The sequence below is a fragment of the Clarias gariepinus genome, chromosome 23 (genome assembly GCF_024256425.1).
Source record: "Clarias gariepinus isolate MV-2021 ecotype Netherlands chromosome 23, CGAR_prim_01v2, whole genome shotgun sequence".
In the NCBI taxonomy this organism is placed as follows: Eukaryota; Metazoa; Chordata; class Actinopteri; order Siluriformes; family Clariidae; genus Clarias; species Clarias gariepinus.
The window spans coordinates 14,849,520-14,877,227 of record NC_071122.1 but is presented as its reverse complement, the minus strand read 5'-3'; the positions used below and the strand labels follow the sequence as shown (position 1 = coordinate 14,877,227).

At 37.8% G+C, this 27,708-nt stretch overlaps 1 protein-coding gene across 4 annotated transcripts; it reads right to left on the bottom strand.

Moving 5' to 3' along the window:
* LOC128511470 (constitutive coactivator of PPAR-gamma-like protein 1 homolog) lies at positions 1-27,708 on the bottom strand. 4 transcript variants are annotated; one of them, XM_053484350.1, is made up of 17 exons: positions 26,925-27,708; positions 23,108-23,354; positions 21,053-21,135; positions 20,230-20,358; positions 20,057-20,144; positions 18,670-18,767; positions 17,128-17,324; positions 14,808-14,892; positions 14,482-14,703; positions 12,893-13,064; positions 9,138-9,387; positions 8,599-8,713; positions 7,195-7,404; positions 6,437-6,626; positions 5,954-6,095; positions 3,490-3,586; positions 1-1,890 (listed from the first exon to the last, which is right to left on the bottom strand). In XM_053484350.1, exons 1-17 carry the CDS (start codon positions 27,396-27,398, stop codon positions 1,585-1,587), a joined length of 3,105 nt encoding a protein of 1,034 aa, XP_053340325.1. In that variant the 5' UTR covers positions 27,399-27,708; the 3' UTR covers positions 1-1,584. The 4 variants fall into 4 exon arrangements, with proteins under 4 accessions (XP_053340325.1, XP_053340327.1, XP_053340326.1 ...); XM_053484352.1 differs by having other exon boundaries at positions 1-1,872; XM_053484351.1 differs by having other exon boundaries at positions 5,954-6,092.

Below are 27,708 nucleotides of genomic sequence, written 5' to 3'. Positions count from 1 at the left end.
TATACTAAAAGAATAGACTTTTATTAAGCATTGTAAGTTGCATTCAATTTCCTTCAAATACATCACACCACAAGCCATCAACAATCACTCAAACCCAACAGTAGATCATTCTTTGACACCCCATGAGTAAGGAAGTAACTCCGATCAACTTACATTAAGGTAGCCTATTTAGTCTTGCGGGCAAGGGGGGGATACATCATAATTCTGATCACTAATGTGCAATGAAAGCATCATGAGGATTAGGTGAAAAACTTGAAATAAATGAGTCGCATTCAGAAGTACAATAAGGTCCGAAAAACACTAAACAAAACACCAAAGATTACTTGCTGAGGCTAAACTCTCGTAATGGGAAGTTCATATAATTTCATTGCTTGGTTTTCCAGCTAAGAAATAAAGAGGGAATGGCTGGTCATTTGAAGACTGGATCTTTTTTCCCCCTCAGACATACGATTGGCTAACTTGAATGCAGAAAACAGCAACAAAGTACAATAACGGATACAGAGATGGATGAGTATACCAGGGTTAACAATATTTAAAGTGGCTAGATAACATCTGATATTTGGGAGTAAATGCAACAGAGGGCAATAATCACAAAAAAATTTAAGGTTAGAGCAAATCAGTTACTGACTAAATGTTAACACATTTTTAGGACTATTACTGATTATTAGCCTTTTTAAGATTTTCCAAATGGGCACAGTACTTGTAGAGATGGAAGAAAAAGGACAACATGCATAATAACTACACACCATTTTTAAAGTTGTGAACCATGCAAAAAGTTGCTGAAACCATCATACTAATGTTCTACAATTGATTCAAGAAACCACACTAATATCAATCACTGCTGCATGGCAATTCCTGACAAAGAAAACAGTGGCATTTTTATTGGATCTTTTGCATCTTTTCTATGATTTATCTGTTTCTTGACACGTCTTACGTTGCTAGTAGCATGACACTGAGATCATCAGAACTAAGCTGCAGTATTTATACTAGTTACTTAATTTCCAAACAATTCTGCACATTTTAGCTCGAGTAAATCCACAGCGATGACCCAGGTCAGAAATGTATTCTTGCTTCTCTCTTTTTTGTTGTTGTTTAACTTCTTAAAAGAAAAAGAAAAAAAAAAAGCATTTACTGTGACACAACACAAAATCCATTACAATGGCAAATATATATGGTGCCAACTATTGGTAAAACGTCTCAACCTATGAGTATAAAAAGACTGCCAAAATGATTTTTGGCTTCAGCAATTCAGGAGAATGTAAAATCAAATTCCTGCATAAGCAGATTGAGACAGGTAAATTAGTCAGGAGGGAGTAGACATAACTCCTTATATATTGGTAGTACTTTCTAAAAACTGGTATACTTCATATGTCTATGCTTTTATTGAGCAATATTATTAACCTGTACTTGCTTGCTGACATCAAAGAGATAAAAAAAAAAAAAAAAAAAAAATCATACAGTAAGTCCTCATTAATCACTTTTTCGGAGAAGGAAAAAATTGTACACCAACTGTAGGCTTTCCATCTTTCCAGATTTTCCTTAACCCTGAACCTTCCATCCTTCACCCTCTCTATAAAAATAGATTTACTCTTCTGTTTTTAAGACAGCAGCGCTCAGAGCTTCGTCTCTGTGGCACTCACTGTCTGTATTTAGTGCATTTAAATGAGGATTCATATTGCACATTTTGGAGTCGTTGCTAAAGGCACTTTCTGGTTGGTTAGGAGCTACTTGGTTGCCATCAAGCTCCGCCTCTTTGCCCTCCACCCCATTCTCGGCCAGGGCAGACCCTTGAGATGTCGTTTTAATCTCTGCTTTGGGCTTCTTCCGTTCTTTCCCAACATCATTGGTGGAGTTAGCATATGCAGGTTTACTCTGGAAATAAAAATGGACCTGATAATTTTTAATTAATACAAAACATTATGTCAACGATAATGTACACACCAAATAACTGATATGTTTATTAACTATACAGACTCAACTGATTAAAAAAAAGAAGCAGAAATTGTTTTAAATTTAATTTATGGTGTGCCAGTATAACAGTCTAATATAATTATACCATACTTACCATACATAGTTAATAAGACCATTCCAAATGATAAGCACATTTGAAATGGTCTTATTAAAAATATGTAAGCAAGTACTGTAGAAATAAGTGTGATGTGTTTATATATTAGAAGTTGTGGTGTGTTATAATGTATTATTATTATTATTATTATTATTATTATTAATCAACAGAGTGAAAAAAGGGAAACCTGCACTTAAAAAGACACCAATCTAATTCCAGTAAAAGACCCTGGAACACACTGTCTGAAAGCAACTGCTATTTATCAAATTTTATTAATTGTAAAATGTAATAAAGAAGAGATGCAAATAATAAATACAACCATGATACCTACATTATACCTATCTAAATAAGATTTATTGGATATTGTAAGGTTCAAACAATCTAGCCTTTTCATGCTTAGAATACAAGATGACTAAGAAGCTCATCCCAGACTATGTATAATCATATGTTTAAAAATATAAAGATATGATTATACATATTAATAGGGCTCAGTCATGTTTTTATTTAGATACATTTTTATCTAAATGAAAACATGACTGAGCCCAACTAAAACATCTTTCTGTGCAATCACCAGTATCAAAAAAGTGTCAATAAATTTTAAAGTCCTGTGTGTTTTCTGTTATCATAAAACAAAATTAAAAGGTCCAGTACCGAGTATGGAAAGATTGGCCAGATGTTAAGAGGATCAATGGTTGGTATACGAAATGTAAAGAGACTGGCAGTGTTGTTCTCAAAAGACCTGGTTTATTTAGTGTTATGGGAAAAAAAAAAAGTCTCTCTGGGGTCATCTGAAGGCAGTAGTCCAAAAGTATCAATGCACCAAAAGAGGAAATCTTTGAACATTTTTTATAAACATTTTTATATTTAACATATAAACAAGTGCCATGAAATCAGAGGCCATTGATTTGAACATTAGATGTAATTTATATCTTTAAAAAGCTGCCTCTGCATATAGACTTTTGGGCCTCCCTGTTGGTTTAAAATCATAAAAAACTGAATATTGAATATTAACAAGGTATTACACAGTTACCCTGAAACCACTGCTAATATAAAACATATAACTACTATGGTTTTGTTAGCTAAAGTCCATTACCTAAATTTTTTAATTTGGTCATTCACGTATGACAATTTGTACATTGTTATATGCACAGTGTATACTTGCTTTTTTGTTTACTGATTATGTTAAGGCACAAATAAACCAAAAACAACTGGAAAGTCGAAATCAATAAATTTGGTGTGTCTCCTTTTTGCTGTGGCATGTAACTATTCAACAACTTGAATAGGAAGGACACTCACTGCAAAAAAACTATTTGGTTAATTGGCCTAAAGTCAGCCACTGCAACATCAGATAGGATTTCAAAGATCATGACACAGTTTTATGAAAAGCAAGAAACTGGAGGAAAATAATTATTAGTGCAACCAACCTGGTATAATACCTGACTTTTGAAACCTCTGCCATGGTATTTGGCGCCCCGACCAAAGGTCCTTATAAGAGGGGTTGAAATCACACCTCTTGGTCGTCTAAAAAGAAGACAAAAAAGTTTAAGTTGTGTCTCATAATAAAACAGGATAGCATTACCACAGTAATTCATGGATAGAGTACTGCATTTCTCTCTTGTAACAATTATTTACAAGTAATCATATTTCATTATTTTTGCAATACGATCCCATGATAACACTGTAAAGGGATGTGATAGCAGCTAAAAATTGAACCACCGATGCCGCTTTAACCACAATCAGCAGCTTTATCACGTGCCCACAGGAGAAATGATTGGTGTAGTCCTACAGAGTCGAAAACACACCTGAACAGCCAAAAGCACAGATGACGTGACCAAAATGACGAGGATTGAGAATGTAATAAATAAGCTAAATACACATTTGTAGTCCTGTGTTTCTTAAAAACAGGAAAACTTAAGAAAGCTGACATAGTATTTGTGTACACCTTTCCCACGTATTTATATGGATTTAAACATAGTTAAAGAAGTTTATATTATTACCATAAAAACATGTATTCAGACAATGCCAATGTGTGTATTTTTTAAATAAAGCAATCTACATTCAATAAAATAAAGCTTCAGCTTTAACTTAGTGGGTTTATACGTAAATTGGCCAAAATAATAATCACCAACTCTGGAAATTATCAAATAGTTTGGACATGAGCAATCGACAGATTTTGACAGAATTTATGTAAAACGAACCCACAGGTGTCCCTTAAAAGCTGGGCTGACATTAAATGTAAATATTTCCCCTAATGTTATTTCCTATATTAAAACAACCCTGTTGAGAATTTGAATTTATGTAGAATTATATTGAGGGTAAGTAGCAAAAATATATTTTTAAAATTGTGCTGTTAGCCAGAACCTGCTCATGCCAAGGAGCTCATTAGTATGCCCTCTGGTCATAGCAACCCATGCTTATCCAGGGCGACATTAACGCTTTCCCACTTGCCTGGGGCAAATAAGCTCTGTGTCCCAGCAAGTGGAATGCAGTAGTTATTCAGTTGGCCAAGAGAAAAAATAACTAATATATGTTCATGGACTTGTCTGGTTTATCCACTAAATAGCAATACTTCTAATTTCACTGGTTTGTGTCACCACCGCTTAAGCAGGAGACCCAGGTTTGAATCTCATGATGTTTTTGTAAAGAGGAAAACAGAGCATTATCTATTAATCAATCATACTTCACATATTCTTATTAAAATACATCAATAGTTACCAAGGTGCTTTCTAACAACAACCTAATGACCTAATATTAAAAGGTTAAGTTTATATATCCGCACCTGAGATTGCTTATACTAATAGGGTTAAAGGTTCTGCACAGAGTAACCCATTCTCACACAGCATGTATCACTATCTTAAAGAAAAATGTACATCTGGGAACAGGGTGACTATATTGATTAAAAATGAACATAGATAACAATGCTGACTGGCCCTTGGGTAGATAGAACCTTACAGAACCAAGAAAAGTGTAAACCCTTTTTTACCAGGGCTTTAACAACAAATGAACCTAAAAACATGTACATAATGTTTACAACTAATCAAAGAACAGTCTTAAATATAAGGAAGAGTCTAAAATTATCCACACTCTACAGAATTCTGGCTGTAGAATTTATTTTAATTAACTTTGGAAAAGACGAAACATTATTTTTTGCCATGGACATAGTCTCCTTGCTTTTCGAATGACTTTGTCCATCTGTCAACAAGCTTTTGTATTACCTCATATAAAAATGTCGTAGGCTGAACTGCGAGCCACAAATTAACCGCTGTCTTAACTTCATCGAAAGTGAATCTTCATCCTGGAGCAAGATCAGGACTATAGAGAGGATGCTTAAACGCCTTAAACATAGCCTTTGGCAGAGGGTCCACATTGTGAGCAGAAGTGTGTGGATGTTTGTCATCAGCCATGGACAGGTGCAACACTTGTGCAACCTTTTTTGACCTCCTCTATCCCCATTCATATACACTTCTTTGCAACAAAATACTTGCTCACTGCACGCTGCTCAGGGATCTGTTTTCGCTCGCACTGCAGTTACAAATGAACCAATTTAACAGCGACTGGAGAGACAGTAGATTTCAACAGAAAATGCTGATAAGACGTTGCGGCCAACAGAAGTTTTAATATAACTGGAGTGCGGATCATTTTTGACTCAGACTTGTAAATGCTTTTTGCTTTTTGGTTAATTAAGATTGGCAAGTAAAACATCTCTGGAAAAAAAATAATGTCATGTCCTAAATTTATGTCTATAAAAAAAGATCAACAGTAGAGAAAGAGTTAAGACATAATATCTATCATTGTTTTAAGATTTTTACAAAACTGAACACCCGATGTGACATCACTGGATGCAGCCAAACATTGTAAAGAAAATGGTCAAAGTTTGCTAAGACTCACCCCCTGCTTGGTCCTCCAACTGACACCACCTGAATAGGAAAGGAGCCCCGGCCCCTGCCACGCCGAGTGCCCGCCCACTGTCCCACCACTGTGCCAGCGATCTCAAGTTTGCCCCCTTGTGACGGGATGGCCTGGATCCCTGCTTACAAATACACAATTTAGTGATTAATAGCATTGCTTACCATACATTTATGCACTTAAAAAGAGAAGTACAAAAATAATACAAAAAAATGCCAGTTCAGATCTCCAAATGTTCTCCATTTACACTGAGCCGCTGCTGCAACGTTTAAAAGCAAACACGCTTTTGTCCTACTTCCCCAATCTAATTATGACATCAATGTAATATGAGTGACTTGAAGGGGAAAGCCAACAACTTTATGAAATTACAAATTAAATCTGAAGTAGACTTGTGTCAGAACGACAGCTATAATTAGGAAGGAAACAAGGATAAAATGTACCAGAGCATGTGTAACAGGTTTATACCTGGCATGGCCCTGCCTCGCCCTGGCGGAGGGGGTAGGGGAGGAGGGGGGTAGAAAGTGCTGTTGGGTGGGTAGAAGGGCATGGCATGTGGAGGTGGAGGTGGGAAAGGGAGGGGGTGAGGGGGCCGAGCGAAATTCAGACCCTCCATAATACTCTGGCGCATCTTCTCCAGTTTGGCGACCAGCTCAGCCTGCAGATAAGACGAGAAAATTAGTGTTTTTCAACAATTATGCAAATAGATGTAAAGCTTTTTCTTTTAAATCTTTAACTAAAAGAGGTGGCATTTAATAATCTCTCTTATCTTTGCTTTTTGAAATGACTAAAGTGGGGAAAAATGCTAATGGGATTTTTCTTTCAATATTTTCATCTCTAATATTTTGTTGCTTTATCTCTGTGGCAATAGAGGGGTGTGGTCGAGCACAAGCTAAACACGCAGACGAGGCAGATGATTCTCACCAGTCACTGCATAAAAGATATACATTTTATTGTGGACTATAAAATATTTGAATATTTGTGCCTACTTATTTGTGTCTCCCGTACCCAGAGAATGTGTGTAGTATAGCTGGCAGAGCTTGCAAGAAAACACATATTTCTAAAAGTGCACTGAAAAGCACAAACTGAATAAATATGAGCCTCAACCTCAGCTACCACAGTCTTAACTCACACCCCTGGGTCGACAACCTTCATTTAAAAAAATATATATATATTACAACAAGAAACCTTGAATAAATGGTTGTGCTTATTATTATTATTATTACCTGACCGTCACAGAGGTCGAGGAGTGAAACCTTTTCTCGGGTGGCCCCGATCAGCTTGCTTTGCAGCAGCTTGCCGTCAAAGTACATCCACGGGCAGCAGTGTTCCCAGGGTATTGGCTGACCACACGCATCGTTCGCCAGCAGCGCCATGTCTACACCACACATGAAGAGCGCCGCTAGTTGTATACCTCGCGCATCCAGGTTCTCAATCTGGAGACAAGAAACGGATTGTTAGATCGGAAAATTAAATGGCAGAAATTTTTTTTAGAAAGCCAGCATCCCAAATCTAGCAGCAGCGAAGCACAGAGTAAGAGCAAGGAATGCAGAACCAAGCACAAGGGGGAAGGTACACAGGCAGCAGCAGAAGCATCCTACACAGCCACTGAAGCAGCACAGGTCCGACATAGACACGCATTCTCTCTTTCTCTCTCGATCGCTCTTGGGCTGGGCAATACTTAAAAAAATATGTAAAACAATGTTCTTAGGTTATGATATTTATTAAACCTCAAGAGCACTTGGATTACGCATTAGGACAATAATATAACACACCAGGAAGTCCACGTCTGAATGGCTCAAGAGAAGAAGAGTTTGGAGTGTCCTACTCAAGGTGCAAAATTAAATCCTGTGGCATGACCTTAAACAGACCAATCATTAGGTTTAGGGCCAATAGCTTTTCTTTCCTGTAATAAATAAAATAATCATTTTAAAACTGCATTTTGTATTTACTTGGGTTAACAATTGCACTAGGAAGAGGCAATATGTTTTCATGGCACTGTAAATTCCTTATATTTAAATTTGAATAAAGTTTTTTGCCTTACATTTTGTAGTAACTTTATTCATAAATTAAACACATCACATTTTACCATCACACCTCTGTAGTTTTCATCTACCTTCATCCCCAAAATGAGCGATCATCCTCTGCCAAGCCTTAACCAATAACTATAATGCTTGGTCATATTGCCCAGCCCTTACACACACTACAGATGATAACACACACCTAATGTGGATAGCTTAGGCACTTAGCAATTGTCCATGTGCATTCATGGACAAGTTTAGCGAACCAAAAAAAACTGACACACCAAAAGCATTAGGAAATATACAGACACATATTTCCCTATATTTAAGCTCAATAATAAAGCAATAAATATAAATAAATAAAAAGATGCAGCCTCTTTTTCTACAAAGCCAGACAATAAATTAATGCATGCTTTAAATTTATGCACTAAGCACATTATGTTGGGATATGTGGAGCGTCCTGGGAAAGCTAACTTCTACTCTGTGCCAGGCGGGCAATTTCCTTAAAACCCAGGCTAACCAGGGATAATAAACAGCACCGAAAATAAGTCTGGGGTCTGGGTGTGTATTCCCAGGACATTCCACATACAATAGTCGCCACACAATCACCTTCAGTTCCTGCAGCTGGTCAGGCTCATAAAGTTTAGGAGAAAGTGCTTGGGCTAGGAAAGCGTCAAGTTCGTTACGACGCAAAATTCTTACTCCTGGCCATTGTAACATAAACCTAAAGCGAAACACAAAGGAGTGAAATACAACAACAACAAAAAATACAGGACAGGAACCAATTAGCTCTCCTGCTGCTATAGACTGGTTTTCTGGATGCAAATCAAGTCATGCACCAAATCTTTTTAAAATTTAAATTACTTAAACCTGCATAATTGTGCAGTTTATTTAGAGTGGATTTGTAGAAATATCTGAACCAAATAAGTAATTATAAAAAGTTATTACCAAGTAAAGTTTATTTAACCTAAGAAAAACTATTTTAAGGGAGAAGTATTTATTTAATCTAGCCACTGAAAATCTGCAAGTCTTGTGTAATCATGTGGGTGGGACAGACAGTATCCTCAAAACATTCACATTTGGCTGGGATATAGGCCTGCAGCTGTGTGTGTGTGTGTGTGTGTGTTTGTGTGCGCGCGCTCTCTCACCGCAGTACGCAGCAGAGCACCATGAGATGAGTGGGCACATTGGCAGGGTTCAGCATTGCTGGAGTATCGGACCTCATGCAGGCCAGGAAGGCCCTTATACGCCGGTTCTTGTCCTCCACAGCCTTGCCCAGCCACAGCTTCTTCAGGTTGGGGCAGGTCCACTCACGAAAGGAAAGAGCCTCCACCAGCTCTGGGGTGTGCGGTGATTTACCCTTGTAGGCTGCCCACTCTTTGATAATAACAGGCTGATCTGTGATTAGATGGAACAGAACATTAGAGAGAGCTGGATTTCAGTGGCTGCTGGTGTATATTTACTCCGCTCAATTCTGCTTTGTGTAAGGTCACTTCTATAAAACGGCTACAAATCATGTTACCCTACAGAAGTACAAAATAATGAGTTCATAATATAGAAAGAGAATTATTCATAAAGGCTGTGCCAAACATACTTGCACACTTGTTTCCAGCTAGCAAAAACAAAACATTATTGAATACTTTTAACACTATTATATTACAACACAGCAGCTGCTTAAAACCTCTAGGGCAACCAACTTGCCTATTTAAAACACATGAGTAAATTGGTGAAAATTGCAATACAATTCTGGAAAAACATTAGTGGGACACATGAGGTTTTGGTGCAGTTTGATTAATGTAAGAACACTACACTTCTAAACAGCCTGAGAAGCTTTTTGCCAAAAACAAGCAATGCATTTTGTATTTGTTTCTGGTAATTCAGAACGGATTATTTCAGGCTGCTGTAACAACATAAACACTCAAATGACATGGGTTCTGTCTTTTGTCACATGGAATAATAAATGTGTTTGCTGGCTTACAAAGGGAGATTTAGTGTGGACTGTCTAAACGTAGAGAACATAGCTAACATTTGTTAGCTTTTTCTTAACACAATCTTTGTAATCCAGAAAATATTTGAAAGAGATGGTGGAGAGCTAGCCTATGCTGAGGTCTGAGCTGTTAGATGATTTCATCATCAATGATTACATATGCATTTCTTTCAGGTAAAACAATGTTTTATTATTAAATGTTATATGATCCCTAGTGTAATTGCTGAGGTAACTACTAGGCCTGAGCTCTGTACAGTCATTTATTTCACATCTCACTTTATATCCATATCTATCAATAGCTATCAACATTTACCTGTTATTATACACAACTTTTCACACACACAAAAAAAAAAACAGATACAGAGTACAGGCAAACTATTGTGTAAATTTAGAAAATTTATTTTTATAATACATTTAATTATTTTGAAGCCTTGTAAAAATCACAAGAATAAAAGCTTATATTACTTTAATAATCTTTGAAAATCACACGATTGATTAAGTTTAACTTTATTTCACAAATAGAAATTATTATTTGACTAACAACTTATATCCACTTAATATTTTCGTACGTATCCATCAAAATATTCAAGAATGGCGCAATTATACTGATTATTTATTCCAAATGAATATTCTTTAACAATAACTTAAAGGTAGCGTAAATTATTACATGCGGAGGAAAAGTCCTTTGATCTGAAAAGAGGACTTTGAACAATGGATCAATCGTCTACGGCTTGTTCTCTTTGGTCTAGGTAGGGCACTTCAGACCTGGTCTTTGGTTCAGGAGTGGCTTGATACTAGGAATACAATAGTTAGTGCCCAAGTACGGCTGTGCATGGGTGGCTCTTGATGTACTAACTCCGGCCACACTTCATTGCTCATAAAGCTGTCCCAAGTTCTTAAATCAGCTTTGTGGGACAATTTTCTTAAGGCCGCAGTCAGCCAAGTTGCTTGCACACCTTCTCCTACGACACTTTTCCCATCCAATCAATGTTCCAGGAATATGCTTCAGTACAATACCTTCTGTTGCTTACTCTCCTTTTGGAAGCTGCCGATAACTGTCTTCTGGACAACTGTCAAGTCTGCAGTCTTCCACGTGTCTTCCACATTGAACTAGACAGAGATACTTGGTCTGCGAGTGTTTCGCAAGACGAGCAAATTTTAAAAATAGATTTTAACTTGATAAACGAGCAAGATCTTAAAATACTAGTACTGTAGTACGTATAACCTTTGTCTACCGAGCAGTCACTCGTATAGTCAACATTACATTGACCATTTGTGTGTGCACTTGTCTAAAGCATTTATACATGTTTTAAAATGTATTTTGTGTCCAAGTTTAATAACTGTTCTTTAGTAACTGTACTGCAACAACGGCCCCCGTGAAGAAAAAAAAAAAAAAAAGGATTACAAGCATGCTTCCAGAACGAATTATGCTCGCAATCAAAGTTTAACTGTACAGTATTTTCACTGTATTAATAAAAATTTACTCAAAGTCAAAATTTAAAAATTTCACATTTTCAGATACTGGATATTGTCATTTTAACGAGCTATAAGCTGTAATCATTTAATTAAAACAAAAAGCGTTAAAATATTTTTCATGTAATGTATATAGACAATATGAAAGTTTTACTTTATAAATTAAATTGCTCAAGAACTTAACTTTTTTACAGCATTTAATAATTTAGATGCACTGTATATGACAGTAGAGGAGGACTAATATTTTCCATATTATTTTAAAATTTAGGCAGGGTGGGGGTAAATTTAACTTTAACTATATTCAGGAGTAAATATAGTTGATATTGATGATTAAATACATTGGATGTCATTTTTATACAGGAATTGAACGATAACCAGAAGAAATACCTTTATTTCTCTATATAATCCCCTGACAAACCAAAGCACTTATCCCAGTATTTAATTAGTGCTTGGATACAATCAAGGTAAAAAGTTTTCTCAGTACACTGCAGCGATGATTGGACTGCCTGCTTCATGTCTGAAATACTGGCCTCTCAGGAACTCCTTAAACGGCCCAAACATGTGAAAATGGCTTGAAGCGAGGACAAAAGTATTTTGGGAATGTGGCAATATCTCCAGTCAAGTTCCTGTAATGTGCAAGTGGTGGAGTAAGCAGTATCGGACACCTTTGATGATCAAACCAGACCTTTACTAAGACATTCCACTTGCCGAATGTTCAAGGGAATGACTGCAGTGGGATCAGAGCCACCTCAGCCAGAATCATCATTCGAGGGTTATTACTGTACTGTGCTTGAGGTCTTCTGTGCATGTCAGTTTTATGGCACCATTAAAGAAATTTCATCATAAGCACTGGGTTGCCTTCAACACCCCCGTAGATGTTAGAACTTTATCAATAACAAATGGAAAATGTATTATACCAGTCTGGTAACCTTTATAGTAATACCATAATTTCTTTTTGTGGCAGCTTATGGGGTACCTATCTAAGCTTTTTCAATTGGTCAAAACAGGTGCTCTTCTAGCGTTATCGAGCTTGGTATGCGTTTATGCTCAATGCTACTGTAAATAGCTTAGAATGCAAAAAAAAAAAAAAAAAAAAACTGTCCAGTTTTGTCCATTACAGTTTCAGATTAACGGCTGATAAGATTAGAATCTGATGTGGTCTTCTGCTGTTTTTTTTTTTTTTTTTACTATACACTTCCTGTCAGATCAGATCAGTCTGGCTACTCTCCTCTGAACTCTAGCATCGACAAGGTGTTTCAGCCTGCAGACCCTTCACACATGGTACGTTTTTTTTTTTTTTGGCGATGCTCTTAAACTGGATACTCATTATTAACCTTCCATAACACAAACACTTCTGAATAAAGCAAATAAGAACAGGTAACAAACTGTATTTCTGGATGTTCACAGTGTATGTTTTTTTTTTTTTTTTGGGGTGCTACTTACATTCAGGGAGGCGATTTCTCCTCATTGCGAGCCTCTCTGCTTTCTTCTTGGCCTCAGCCAGGCTGAAGAGCACACCATAAACATACTGACGGATTGGCCGGTACAGCTGCACAGCGGATGGCAGCTCCTTATTAGCTTCATCTTCAATTGCAACTGACAACTTAATCTCTCCCTGCAGGTGGGGAAGAAAAAACAGCCTGACAGTGACTTTTCAGAACAAGCTAGTCTACATAATAATTTTTTAATTCTTATAAGCTTGATCCACTCTGCTTTAAAATCTATACAAGTTACAAAATGTGCTCAGTCGGTATTTAATAACTTAAGTATTGGAACGAATATATGGTGTTGAGGTTTTTTTGTTTTTTGCATTTGGCCTTAGCTTTAATTAAAAGTGTTTAACAAATGTGTGGCAACACCCATTCAGGAATTACAACTATTATAATACATACATACCCTCAGGTTTATTTAAAGGGGCGTCATAAATAATGGAACGAACTAACAATTACAAAAATGAGGACTGCCTTTAATATTTGAATAGAAATCTTTTGCATTCAATGACTGCCGGCGAATTCCATTCGCTTGGTACTCCCCACCCAACCCTCATCTAAGATGGTATCTTCCAGTTTCTGACTGACTAAACACAAATGATCCAGCAATCACCTGTGAGTATTGCAGGGTTAACTGGAAAACATGCGGTGCTGTGGATCTCAAGGTTCATGGTTTGCCACCCCTACTCTGTTGGGTTGAAATATAATCACTGACCAGAAAAGAATATCCCTTTAGTTTTGTTTGTAGCGTTCACTGTATATTCTGGGTAAGAATCCATCTGCAATATGAAGCAACATCCTATCAGTTTTGCTGAATCTGAGTATAGAACTGTACACTTTAGAATACATCCTGGTTCTTTTATCAGCAGTCAGGTCATGAATTAACAGCAGTGACACGGTTCTAGTGGCACTCACACGGCCTTCTGCATAACACCGCCTCCACCATGTTTCACAGGTGATGTGCTATAGTTTGAATCATGAGCTGTTTCTTTCTTTTTCCATGCTTTTCTCTATCCATCATTCTGGTTAATAGTTAGTAGTACTTAATTTTGGTTTAACCAGTCCAAAGATTCTTAGTCCAAAGATCTCATCTGATCAGCTGGTTCTATATCGATTTTTTTTAAAGGCCTAATGATAGCCACATTCATTTGCATAGACCAGAGTTTGGGTCCAAGTGAACAGCTACCAAATGCAAATGTAGCGCTGAGAGCCACCTTCAGGCCGTTTATTTGCCCGATTACTCTAGAGTAACAAGGGTACAGAGGTTACTCTAGAGTAACAAGGGTGCTATGCACCTGCTTCTAAAGCATTTGTTCCATTTAAATGAACCCACAAAATAGGTTTGTGTGGAAAAAAATAAAATAAAAAAGCTGTAATTTATGAATGGACAATGCCACATTTTTTTCAAACACCTTAAATTAAAACTGAGAGTCTTGACTTTGATATGTGGTGATATACAGTGGGCAAATGGCAAAAAAAACAACAACTTTGTTTCTGACTGGTTTTTAACCTCAAACCTGATGTTACAGTCCGCAAACAGACCTTAGTGAGGATGTGGTAGATGTAAGGGTGCATGAGGCCCTTCTTGTGTCTGTGTTCAGCTACTCGCAGCACCTCGGGTGCCACCAAAGGCAAAGGAGGTGTGGTGATGTCCATGTGGTTTCTAGTTGGCATTGAGAGAAGTGACGGGATCTGAGCATTGACTTCATGGTGACTTCCGACCTCTGTGGCTTGACCCATAGGGGAGGTCACAGAAGGGTCAGGCTAAACGAAGAGCATAAACAGACCATTATTAGGGAAAATATACTACCACATACTACAGTATCTCAACTGTGGCAAATAAGGCCATTAGAATGTACATCACCCACTTTATTTTGGTCCTCCAGGTCTCTTCCTGGCACGCTGTTCACCTGATCTCTTTGTTTGTCCCATCCTTTATGGTCACTTATATGGCTTTAAAAAATAAAAAAAAAAAGAATAAAAAAAATTTGCTGTTTTAAGACTTGATTTAATGGTTTTAAATGGTTTCATAGCCACCAACATATCATACCAGCAGTCAATTACTGCACTTTGGACAAAATTAGGGTTTACACAAGAATGATATTTATATTTTAAATATAAAAAAAAAAAAAAAAACTCTTATAAGATTATAGGGCAATTATAGGGCAATCCCTTAGTTTTATTCACAAATGAAAAATTGATTTACATTAGTATAAAAACTAGGTGGTCAATTAATTCCAGAAAGTGGAGGAAAGGAAAAAAAAAAACTGATTGGAAATACAGTGAAACCTTGGACTGCGAGTAATGCGGTTTACGAGTGTTCCGCAAGACAAGTAAAAACTTTAAATAAACTTGAAAAACAAACAAGTCTTGGTTTACGAGTACCGAGTATCATGTAACACGCATGCGCTTCTTGTTTTGCCGCCGAGTGTCAGGTGATCACAACTGAGCCAATTTTTTTCTCTCTTGCGCTGTGGAATTGTGGGTAATCGTCTCCTCTGCTGGGTCTTAGTGCGCGTCTCGCACTGGTATAATCAACATCCGCGCGTGTACTGTTTACTATAACACTGTGACCGTGTGTGTGTGTGTGTGTGTGTAAAAAACATATTTTATTTTGTGTTTGTAAGCGTGTGTGTACAGTGCACGTGTACTGTTTCTTATAGCACACGTGTGCACGAATGTAAAGCAGAAGAAAAAGTCTCATTAAAAGGTTAAAAATCCATTTTCTCACTGAGCCTGACGTTATGTGTGCGCGCACGTAATAATGCCCAGCACATGATGGAATATTGGACTTTATCCTGTGTGGTAATTCTTTAAAAGAGACTCCTGATAAAATGGATCACCACAGCACACACGCACATCAAGACTTCACAATTCTCTCATTTTGAGGCAGAAAACTAGTGTGTATTTGAGTAGGTTTAGGTTGCGTGTTTTCCAGAGCAGATGCTAACACCTAATCTTTGAACTTTGTTTCTGCGTGTCTATATTTAAAGCTTGAAATGGCTGCTTCCCGCACAGATCCCATATTAAAATAAGTGACAAATGTATTATCCTTTCTAAGTGGAATGCAGATGATGGTTATGATGACACTGGTTTAAAATGTCACTGATTTCATTATGTGGGTTTTCTGGGGTGTCATGAAAAGGCAAAACTGTATGCAAGTTTTTTTTATTAATGAAATGATTTATACACACACAGGTATAAGTTCAGTTACTGTATATGCACCTGACATGTCCTCTGGACTTTTTTTTTCTATTTAAATGTGGGAATGGAATATTTTTTTAAATGCTTGAATAAAATTTAAATTAAAGGTTAATTTAACATCAAAGTTATGGCTATTATTACATGGTAACTTAAATAGATTAATTATAAGGAATTAATTATTGCTAAATTAATTGAAAAATAATTTTATTAATTGCTTAAAAAAATAATCATTAGGTGCAGCACTATTATTATTAATCCTGACAACCTAGAGGATTGCTGTTTTATTACATTATTAATGCATATAATACTACTTACCCAAACTATGTTATTTACAGCAATAGTTTGATTTCTGATTGCATAATTTCAGCAGCCATTTATTTGTATTGTGGTAAAAATCATTTTTGCTTTCCCAAACATGCCATATTTAGGGAGCATAAACAGTGATTAATTTGATGTGCTGCAAATGAATATGTGTAGCGCTGGATCGTTTACTTAAGACCAAACGTTTTTTCTTTCTGCAAAAAATATGCTGTTTTATAACCTTAAAACAATATACTTAATGCACAGTGGGTCACAACGGGGTCAGGGGTAGCTCAGTGGTTAAGGCATTGGACTACGGTTCGGAAGATCCCAGGTTCAAACCCCACAACCACCAAGTTGCCACTGTTGGGCCCTTGAGCAAGGCCCTTAACCCTTAAATGCTCAGAAAAAGAAAGTCTTTTTAATGAAAAAAAAAAAAAAAAGTAAGTCGCTCTGGATAAGAGCGTCTGACAAATGCCTAAATGTAAATGTAACCCAAAGCGAATTCTATGTGCAGATTAGAAAAACAAAAAATAGGAACCTGTATGCACTACAGACTATCAAATTCTTAAGGTTATTTTTTAGTTGCACCATAATAAATTTCTATCACTAAGGCAAAAATGAACTGGCCATGATATTTGCAGAAGTTGCAGTGGCAGGTTTCTTAGACATTTCACTACTCACTTGGCAGTGGGGCCTGTGTTCTCCTCGTTCTCGGACGACGATGACGTGGACGAGGCATTGAAGAAGGCTGGCTCGGCATGGTTTGGAGAAGCCCTCTCGTACAACGGTGTGTGCTGCTTGCCTTCGTGTGGAATGTTGCTGAAGCTATTCTGATCGGAGGGCCCTTTAGCCGCCAACCCAGAGGAGTTTTGCTGGCTCTGAGAATAAAGAGGATGCAAACATCATCATTGGTCATTGTAGCATATTGAAGGTTATTTTGAATTATCTGGTAGTCACAAACAGCTGTGTACACTGTACATTTCTGTTAGGAGTGACAATCGTCAGGCCCCCAAGATTCAATTCTATTTCGATTAATCTGCTACAGCAAAAGAGCAAGTAAAACCTTGGATTTGTAACAATTGTCTTCCACAGTATTTCCAAATAAAATTTAAAATGGACCAGATAAATTTCTTAGCTTGATCTGAATCATTTTAAGATTTGCTAATAGCTTGTGGGTCCTGTGTTGAGTGGGAACAGCAGAAAAAACTTTTTCATCTTGGTATGACGGTACTCGCAGACCATCATTTGCTTCCTTTTTGTACTTCTAAATCTAATTTGTGCTGGATTTCAAATTCAAGGCTGCAGGCCAGAGAGTTTGTCCATCTTCAAATCTACTAGCAAACTATATTTTACATGGTCTTATTAACCTTTTCCTTAGCTTTACTGCCCAAACTGGGTTAAATTTGCAATCAAAAATACACTTTTCAATAACTGATTGTGGATTTCCATTTATATAACATTCAATAATTCATCTTTAGTTATGAACCTTGAAAAGAGAGAGAGAGAGAGAGAGAGAGAGAGAGAGAGAAACACTCCTGTCCATTACATGGCGCCATTTATGCATATTACACTTATCCACACGTAGAGGCAATTTAGTAAGGCTACAGTCACATAGTTGAAACAAAACAAATAAAAAAAAAAATAAAAAAAAAAAAACACAACTAAGACTGAGATACATTTTATTTACAGATAAATTTATCTTAACATGTATTTTAAAGCATGTATTTCTACTTTCACATGCTGAATAGCGGCTGTTAAAGGAGAAGACTTGAGTCTATCAATTATCAATATTTTATGTAAAATTATTGGGCTGCATGAAGCAAAAAAAAAAGCTTGCATCAGGTGCATCAGGGAGAGAAAGGAAGCACAAACGAAGCGATGCATCAATCATACATAGTGGCCACTTTTGTGCCCAGTTTTGATCTGGGGTTGTTTCAATTGGTCTGGTCTAGGCTCAGGAACGTTATTTGGAAATAAAATAAAGTCAGCTGAGGACCTAAATGTCCTAAATTAAACAAACAGTTTAACAAAGTTGTCCATTTGTAAAACCATAAATGATTATGGCCATATTATTTTTTCTGATAATTAACTTTTATGAAACTACAATCCAACAATTTACTGTGTTGTCATGACCGATGGTTGCTGTCTCGTGTGTGTACTCCGCACAATCATCATGTATGAACATTAGCTGTCTGTAGGTGGGGCAATGAGTGTAGCACTTACCACAGGCTGCAGCGGGAGGGAGGGCTGTGGAATGTTGGGCATTGGTGGATGTGCATAAGGTGGCACACTTTCGAGCACTCCAAGCCGCTTTGGTCTGACTGCAGGCAGACAGGAGAAAAATATACTACAGGATTCAAATGCAAGACTCTATTCTTACTGTGAATAAAACGACAGACCTACAGCAAAAGGAGATTGCAAGTAGCTTAGCCAATACCCATATACAAATTCTTCAAAGTGATGGTATTATGGATTAAATCACTAATATTATTGTGAAAACCACATACATGGAGTTATCCTACATACAGAATTTTAATATATATTAGACGTGCTAGTACCTATATTTCACTTGTCCTATGGTGAAAACTTATGATACAAGTCTAAGGACAGTCACTCATCAACGGTGTCGTTCATCTTTTAGAAATAGGTCAAAATAATAAACAAGCAAACAAACATAAATAAATAAATAGAATTTCTGGTTATACTCCAGCTAAGAATCTAACTTAAGAAGAATCTAACACTAAAACTTAGGTCGCTCTAAAGGTTGTGTAATGGTTCTGATCCCACTGAAATGCATTTCCTCTACGCTGCGTGATCAAGTGGTCATTGTAAGAAATAACTAACTGACATTACCCAAGAGTATTTAAATTCTTTCTGAGACCTTACATTGGGTATGCGTGAACAGCAAGTATCAGAGATAAAGTTAAACTATTCTCATAACACTTCGGAGATGGAGAGCCTTATGTTCTCATGCAGTGTTTATTACTGGGCACTCTTAACCATGAGATTAATGTTTGTGCTGCAGGACAGTGTAAAGCAGTGCATGTTATAAAATTCTTCCACACATTTTAGATTTAAGAATTATTAAGCATTTTATAAAAATATACAAAGCACATACAAAGATATTACACAAGTACTTTAAAAAAATAATCAAAATATACTCGAGATGCAAACAGTGCTAAGTACTTAGTAGGTAACTTTGTGTTAAATGCAATTTGGAGACCAAGTTATAAGACATTATTTAAGAAATTCTTTATTCTGCCGTTATAAAAGAAGCTGCTAAAATTGCTTGCGCTTTTTCAATAGCATTTTTTTTTCCACACTAGCAACTGATGCAAGAAGCCATTCTGAAAAAGCCTATTTGTATGCATGGAGCATAGCAGCCATTCCAAAGTGCACACAAGGTCTGGGGGCTAGTGGGAAAATTTCAAGCATTACTGAGAGGTCCGAGGCTGGGAGAGCTCTTAGAAAGGACAGAGCCTGTCTGTCCAACCTGAACTCGAGCTAGCCACACACACAAACACAAAAAAAATCTCAACAGGAACAAGACTTCGACAAGCAAAATTGCAGAAAGAAATGTCTGGAAAATGATGAAAACACAAGTGCTTACCAATATACGAGGAGTGGATGGGTTTACTGGCAATTGAGTAATACTCCACTGCCTTCTTGAAGCGTATAAGTTTGTCATCAGTCCTGGACTGGAAGCAGCAAGAGGGGAATAAAAGGGTTAGCTCAAATCATATAAAAATCCCCATAAAGAAATAAAAAATAAACAGATCTTACCTGGGAGTGCTTAAATATTTCTTTAGCGATGGCTTCCAAATCACTGACATCCTGCAAATTGCGCACGTACTCTGCCACAGCCCTTATTACGACATCACAGGGAGGAAGTACAAGCTGATGGGCACGGACCTAAGATTAAAAAAAAAAAAAAAAAAAAAATTTAACTAACTGTTAGACTTCCAGATCTTTGATTCTAGAAAAAAAAAACAGCAACAGGGCAAAACATCCAGGTCCTGAAACATTCATCACTTGTTCTAATTCTCACTGAAAAAGCATCCACCAAAAGGACCAACACTGAGGAAAAAACACAGAAAGGCATAATCAAAGATTGAACTAGTCCGCATACTCTAAACCCATTTGGCTTGCATATGTATTCAAAGAGAGGGAGAGGGAAAGAGAGAGAGAGAGAGAGAGAGAGAGAGAGATTCATAATACCTAATAACCTCAGTTTAAGTGCAAAATATGGACAAGCTTAAAGGGGTAAAATAGCTATGCACAGAACTTAAAAGACACCCCTTGTAAGACTAAAACAGACAAGCACAAAGTTAACCTGATTTCACACTGCTCTCAGAAATGACTTCCCAGACCTCATTTCAACCTGGTTGCCAAGAAACCCAAGTACCAAGGCTTACAGCTGAGGGAATCTGACCCAAGTGAGAGTCTCATTCTTAAACCCTTTTGACCAAACACGTACAGAGACTCACTTAGTGTTTATGTGCATGCAGGAATCATGCATGCAAAAAGCAACTATAATTTCAAGAAGAAAACCAAAACAAGACTATGAACAGACATACCCTTGTTTTTGAGCGGATGATTACTGTACCTTCAGGGATGCTAAAGGGTGGTCTGGACCAAGTAAACTCCAATGAAAGGCAGCAAGATCCTCATCAGGCAAAATGTGATTCCCTACAATAAGCAACACACAAGCACTTTTTAAACAGTGGTGTAATGCTACGTTCGCACTAGCAAGTGACAAAACCCTCATATAGTTCTTGTGGTCATCTTTGTTGTGCATCTACACTGTGTAGAGGATTAGCAGTAGGGAATGGGATGCAACTAATGAACAATTTGATAGATGAGTAACCTATTGAATACTGAAATGAATAATTGTCTATTCGGATCATGAATCATGCAGTTATTTTATGGATCCTATTCAGCTCTCAGCTTTTAAATTAGGCTTGCGATTGTTTTAGGCTTGTGCTAACGAATACCATATACAGTATGACTTTTAGAAAACTTAATAGAATAGATAAAAGTATGAGGGAAGATTTTGTAGCACCAACACACCAGTTATGTTGCTCTTGCTTGAACTTTTTTTTTTTGTTAATTTATGCTGTATGTAGTACCTTGGTACTGAAATAACATTGTTTTGTTTCACAGTTGACTGAACTACATTTGGTTAAATTGACAGTAAAAGCCAACATGACTTGAAGATCAAAGGTGTCAATTAAGTAAAAATATTACGGAAACTGGGAGGAAATCTGCAGTGGTGAGGGCGTAGTCAGGCGAGTGAGAGTCAGCTAAGTGGGAAAGAACACAAACCTGAAGAGAATGTACTGTAGGTCCTTAGCGGTTTTTGAGACAGGAAATAATAAAGAGGAGAAAGAGAGAAAACAGATCTCTAAAACCAGTGCATGTTAGTTATTTACTTAAAGATTTTTATGAAGGTAAGCTGGAATACAGTCTACTCCCAGCAAAACACTGACAGACACTCATTAACCACATTCTCCTCAGGTGTGTTCTTTCCCATTCTCACAGTGCGGTGCTTGACCACACCCCCATCACTACAAGCTTTCTAGTTCCTGATGCTAGCAGCTGTTTTTGGCTGAGTTATGAGCAAAATGCTCCCACACGTTGGTTTGTGAAGGTGTCGCTATTGTGCTACTGTTCAATCCAGGAAGACTTATTGCCTTTATGTTAGAGCATTCAAAGTCAGCTCGAGAAACAAACACCACCAACTGATCAACATTGGAAATTTGGTCATCAATTTTGGTCAAATACATTGATTATTTGCTGCATCCGTAGTTACCAGATTAGCTGGTAGCTAAGCATGACAACTGGTTTTTATTTCATTTGTGTGCATTAAATTTAATAAAACCTAACTGCAGGGAGGAACTAAAGTTTGGTTTGAGTAAGGAATGAAAAAAGGAGTCAATCATAGAATTATAGCTTTGCTTCATATATATATATATATATATATATATATATATATATATATATATATATATATATATATATATATATATATATATATATATCTTTAGGATTTTTCTCCGATTTTTCCCTAGGGGACTCCCACATTGAGGCTACTACTGCCACTCAGTCGAGAGGGCCGAAGACTATCACGTGTTTCCTCCGAACCACGTGACGCCAGCCGACCGCATCTTTCCAAACTGCTCACTCATTTGACTCATTTCATCACAGTTGGGGGCGGCGTAACACACTCGGAGGAACGCGCTATCCGCTCTTTTGCTTGCGTAAGCTCACAGATGCTCCTGATTGCCTGTAAAGCCGTGATTAATGTGAGAGCACTAAATACCTCTCATCCCTCCCCCCTGAGAGAGCTCGGCCAATGAGCTCTCTCTAGGCCTCCGGCTGCAAGAAGTTACAGCATCACCCGGGAATCGAACTCGCGATCTCCGGATGATAGGGCGAGCACTTTACCACCCGTCTGCATCATGTTTAATTTGTGAAGAAATTTTACACCAAATCTGACTTGTCGCATTGTCATGTCCCACCCCCACAGAAATTGTGGCTCATTGTCACTCACATACACAAAAAATAAATCGCTGCTTTGTTGCTGACTAATGAGGCTTCACATTCTGTTACAGGGCTAAAAAATACAAACTCCTTTTATGAACATATACATATAACTTACCTAAAAGTGAAGCAAAAATAACAAAGCGATTTGGATTGAGGTCCAGCTGCTTGGCAACTTCGTGCATCAGGTACTGGCTGGTGGTGAGACTCTTGCCGTTGCGGCTGAGTTTTAGAGCGTGAGCACTGAAGTAGTATGAAATGTTGCACAAAGCATAATCAGAATCATAGGCTACCAAGCCATGGAACCCGTTCTCTCGATATAAGGCAATTACTTCCTGGTGATGATCCTCGATGCTCTGCACAACCTGGACAAAGAAACGAACATTTATAGAAAAATTGTGCTCGACAGGATGCTATACCTTCTTAATCATATAATCATTACTCGCATTACATTTACAAATTTTTAGCAAATATGTCCAAAAGATTCCTTTAACATCCCCAAAATCAACCATCACCTATGTATGGCACAAAACAGAGCACGAAATCTAGACAGAGGACAGGAAGAGAAACATTTTTTAAAGAGCTCTTGCATGTGACGTCAGACCCGGTGTAAAACCAAACCAGCTGCTGTTTTGTCTGGAGATCTGTCTGTGGTTTTACAGTGCTAGACAGGTTTTGGGTGTGGGGAATGCCACGACATACAAGGTCAAAAACAGAAAGAAAAGCTATATCACTGACAGAAAGAAAAGCGATTTGTGGTTAATCTGCATCCAGCAGGGAGATGAGGTTCATACTGGTCAAAGATGAGCTCCTGTTGGCGTTACTGGCGTGTGTGTAGTGACCATTTAATCTCAGGTAGCATCATCGTGAAACAAAAGTCTAGTACATTTTACATGTAAAGGTGATGCACCACATTTGCTAATTTAGAGTACAATTAGAGGTTTAATAATGGGCCGGGCTGTCTTTATGTTGTGGTTAGAGTTTTTCAGCTTAAGCAGGGGAACGGGTGAATAGCAATGCAGGGAGGAAATAGATCAGAAATTGATGCATTTAATAACCGAATGTAAACCAGGCTTTCTAAATGTAAATTAATATTCTGCTTAAACAATGTTTTGATTTTACTAAAATGTTTCCCTGATGATAAGAGTTGTAAATATCTACAGACTGTAAATCTGCCAGTGCACTGTCATCGAAATTGTTGTTAAAAAACAAAAAAAAACAAAAAACAGGATCCTAATAAAAACATAATATCCAATGACTGTAGTTTCTTAACATACACCTTTCTCTGGTCTCTTACTGTATGTGTTCAATAAAATCCAGTGTTTCCCCACATATACAGTATAGTTATAGTGGCCCAAGCATATTTTCCCACCCTTGTTAAAAATCGGTCAGGGAGAACAATGCCATCTGCAATCGATTAACTAGTAGCAAACAGTTCCTTCTCAGTATACTGCTCCAGTCCCTTTTTTATTTAGCTGTGAGTGCGGTGTTCTGAAAGGCAGTAAATGCAACGGACGCCAGCTGCCATAAAAATAATAAACATGGCGTATTAACGATCGCATGCTCTGCAGAGAAACACAGTTTCGCACAGCGAACCGGCTGAGTGAAAGATACTACAGAGATTGACAGAAGCGTTCTCTGAAGATGTGGCATGGTGGATATTACAAAACAGGCTGCTGACTGAGGTAACCCTCATTGTTGAATTGTTCTGACTTTGGTAGGAGCTTCTAATTCATTGAAAGAAAGCACCACCAATGCGGTTGTTAGCTACAAGACTAAATGTAATGTCTTTGTAGGCTACAGTGAACTTTAGCTAATATTAGACCACTAATTTTCGTGCACTTACTCAGCAGATAATAAATATTCCAAAAGATTTTAAGAGAAAATGGCATGCCGATCCCATTAATCCTCCTCTCCATCTAACATATGTTGGTAAATTTAAATTAATGCACTAAATAACAGTATTTTGGATTAAATATCAAAATAGATTAAGTATACTTAATTTAAATCTTTTTTTATTTGTTTGTCAGGTAAAACTGACCTGAGAAACAGACTAAAAGGTAAGCACCTCCATGCGTGTCACTGACTATTGATAAGTGGACCAGAACTTAAGACACTGTCATATGCGCAGAGGTTTGGAGCTCTTCTTCTTCCTCAAAAAATAAAAAATAAAAATCTATATATATCGATGCCAAAGATTATTTAGTGCTTTTTTTTTTTTTTACTCTGTCTTACTTTTTAATATGAGTGGCTGAAAGAGAGGGTTAGTATGTAAAAATATTTTTAAAATTACAATATTGTGTTAAAGGTCACATGTAGACCACTTTTGTACTGCTAGGGAATGCCAGCCTGTTCCGACAATGCAAGTTTATTTCAGACAATGAACTCCATGGGATAAATTAAGCCCACAATTCAAACTTATTTATTATTATATTGTTATCTGTGGCGAGCATGATTGCTGGACAAAATGGTGACTGTTTTGATTGCAAATCATGTAACCACAAGAGCTCTGTTGAGTTGGCTTGTACATTCCTAAAAACTTTCCAGTAAAAGAAAATCAGCAAATATGACTGATGCCATCCGTGGGTATATTGGCGATTCACAGGAATGTTTTCTCATGTACAAACAAGCTTATTAGCAAGAAATAAAACTGATTACCTAAGTGTTTTTTACTTGGCTAACATTACACAATAACAATAATAACAATAATTCTATCCCTAATTACTTTTATTGGAGAGATAAGCATAAAAAAAACAGAATAAAAATATTTAATGTTTAGTAATGAACTGACATAAAATAAAAGCATGGTTTGAGATTCTGTTTCTCTTCAACCATTTCAAGGAGAGGAAAAAAAGCTCACCAGCTTAAGATCCAGGCCCTGTTTGGTTTGTGTGGCTGGGAAATCAGCTCAAGGGATCGACATCTGGTGTAGCCTATGAGAGCGCAGGGTTTCCTATGGTTGCGATGTAAAACTACAGTGAACAGCCTATCAGAGCAGGACCGAGGCGGGGCAACACAGACAGCCTGATATTATGAAGATTTCCCCAAAATTTAATCTGATAATCATTTTGGTCTGAAATTAATAACACGCAAACTGTGAAATGTATTTATGTTACACTAACTGCCACTTTCCAATTAGACACAAACTGAGCAATTATGTAATTTGCAAACGGTAACAACTTATCAAGGCCTTATTTTAAACAATACAAAATAAAACAATGAAAAAGGGTCAGTAAATAACCAATTGGTTTAAATTAAGTGGGGTTTAATCTAAATACCAATGAGAACCTACATTTACATGTGTAACTTAAGCAGGCTGTGGGTTTTAAGGCCCGGAATGCTAGCAGGTGCTGAGGCCAGGTGAACTAGCCAGCTAACTGACAGCTTGGACTTTTTGACAGTTTGATAGTAAACCGCGCTTCAACTGGGTTAAACTAACGTTAATTTAACATAATGACATAGAAAAAGACTTTTAAACGATTAATAATGAGCCTGACAACAGCCTCAGAGACGAAGAGATGGCTAAAATCAACAGCCGAATAGCTTACTAGCCAACTCTTGTCCAATATTAGCAATGTAGAAGATTCGGTTTTAAATAACGGTATTTATTTGTCGCTGTGGTCTGTGAGTGACTTTCCTCGCTCGAATTGCACTTTTCTTAACAATTAAAAAGTGTCATACACGGGTTGACAAGTTATCTGTTTCAATACATTTTTGCGAAAACATGTTAACAAGTGGCTGCTAGTATGTTAGCGTCTAATTTACTACACGGTTATTGCTGGTTTGCTAACTAACATGATGGTTAATGAGGATAACCTAGAAAAGATTGATTAACGAATATTACGCGATGATTCTCCACGAGAACACTGTACACAAGTGCGATGAAAGCTTGACGGATCTTTCCTCCGGCTTAACGGTAACGTTAGCTAACTTACTTCAATCCGGAACCTGAGGAGCGCCAGGCGAATGCAGTGAGCCATACACACGGGCGGCAGGAACCAGACTTTGGGCGGCGGGGTGCCCTTGTTCTGGACGTGGCTGACAATCTGCTGCGCCGTTTGCCGCTCGTTCACCTGCCGCTTGACCCACTCGTGCAGGCGGCCCTTCTCCAGCGCGCCGTTGAAGCACACCTGCAGCTGGATGTTGCCGCTGAAGCAGGCCTTGGCCAGCGCGGCCAGGTATCCGAGCATGTGGTTCCACTGGCCGCCGCCGACCCAGTCGGTGTAAAAGCCGCCGTAGAGCCGGTGCACGCAGTTCTCCGCGTCCACCAGCAAGCGCAGCGGGCCCTGTGGCGGCCTCTGCCTGCCGCCTCCTACTAAACTCCCCCGCGCCAGCTTCTGCAGCTCCACCGGCACCACGGAGCTCGGGCAGTGCTTCTCGATGTACTCCTGAAATCCTTGCACGCCCATGACTGCTTTTCTGTTGAATGGGGAAATAAAAAATAACACTAGGGCGGTTAAAATAATAAATGCAAGTTGAAGAAGCGAGGAGTTTTAAGCAAGCCTCTGCCTTTTACTCTCTCGCCTACGCTGAAAAGAAACCGAAAAGAAATATTGCCAAGGATGAAACTGATGTGTCCGAAATAAATCAAATTGGGTTTGTTAAAATTGCATTTGTTGTTATTTTTGGTGAGTTGAGGGGGTATTTTGGTTCATGGCCGCTGGCCGCCATGTGCAGTCCTATGGAGCCATGTCTGTGGTCTGGAGCGCAGTGAGCCGA

Coding starts and splice junctions, on each gene's coding strand:
- LOC128511470 (XM_053484350.1), bottom strand. CDS start 27,398: ATGGGCGTGCAAGGATTTCAGGAGTACATCGAGAAGCACTGCCCGAGC. Junction 18,768..20,056: donor CATCCACTCCTCGTATATTG/GTAAGCACTTGT, acceptor GTCTGCCTGCAG/TCAGACCAAAGCGGCTTGGA. Junction 8,714..9,137: donor GTGCTCTGCTGCGTACTGCG/GTGAGAGAGCGC, acceptor GTTTCGCTTTAG/GTTTATGTTACAATGGCCAG.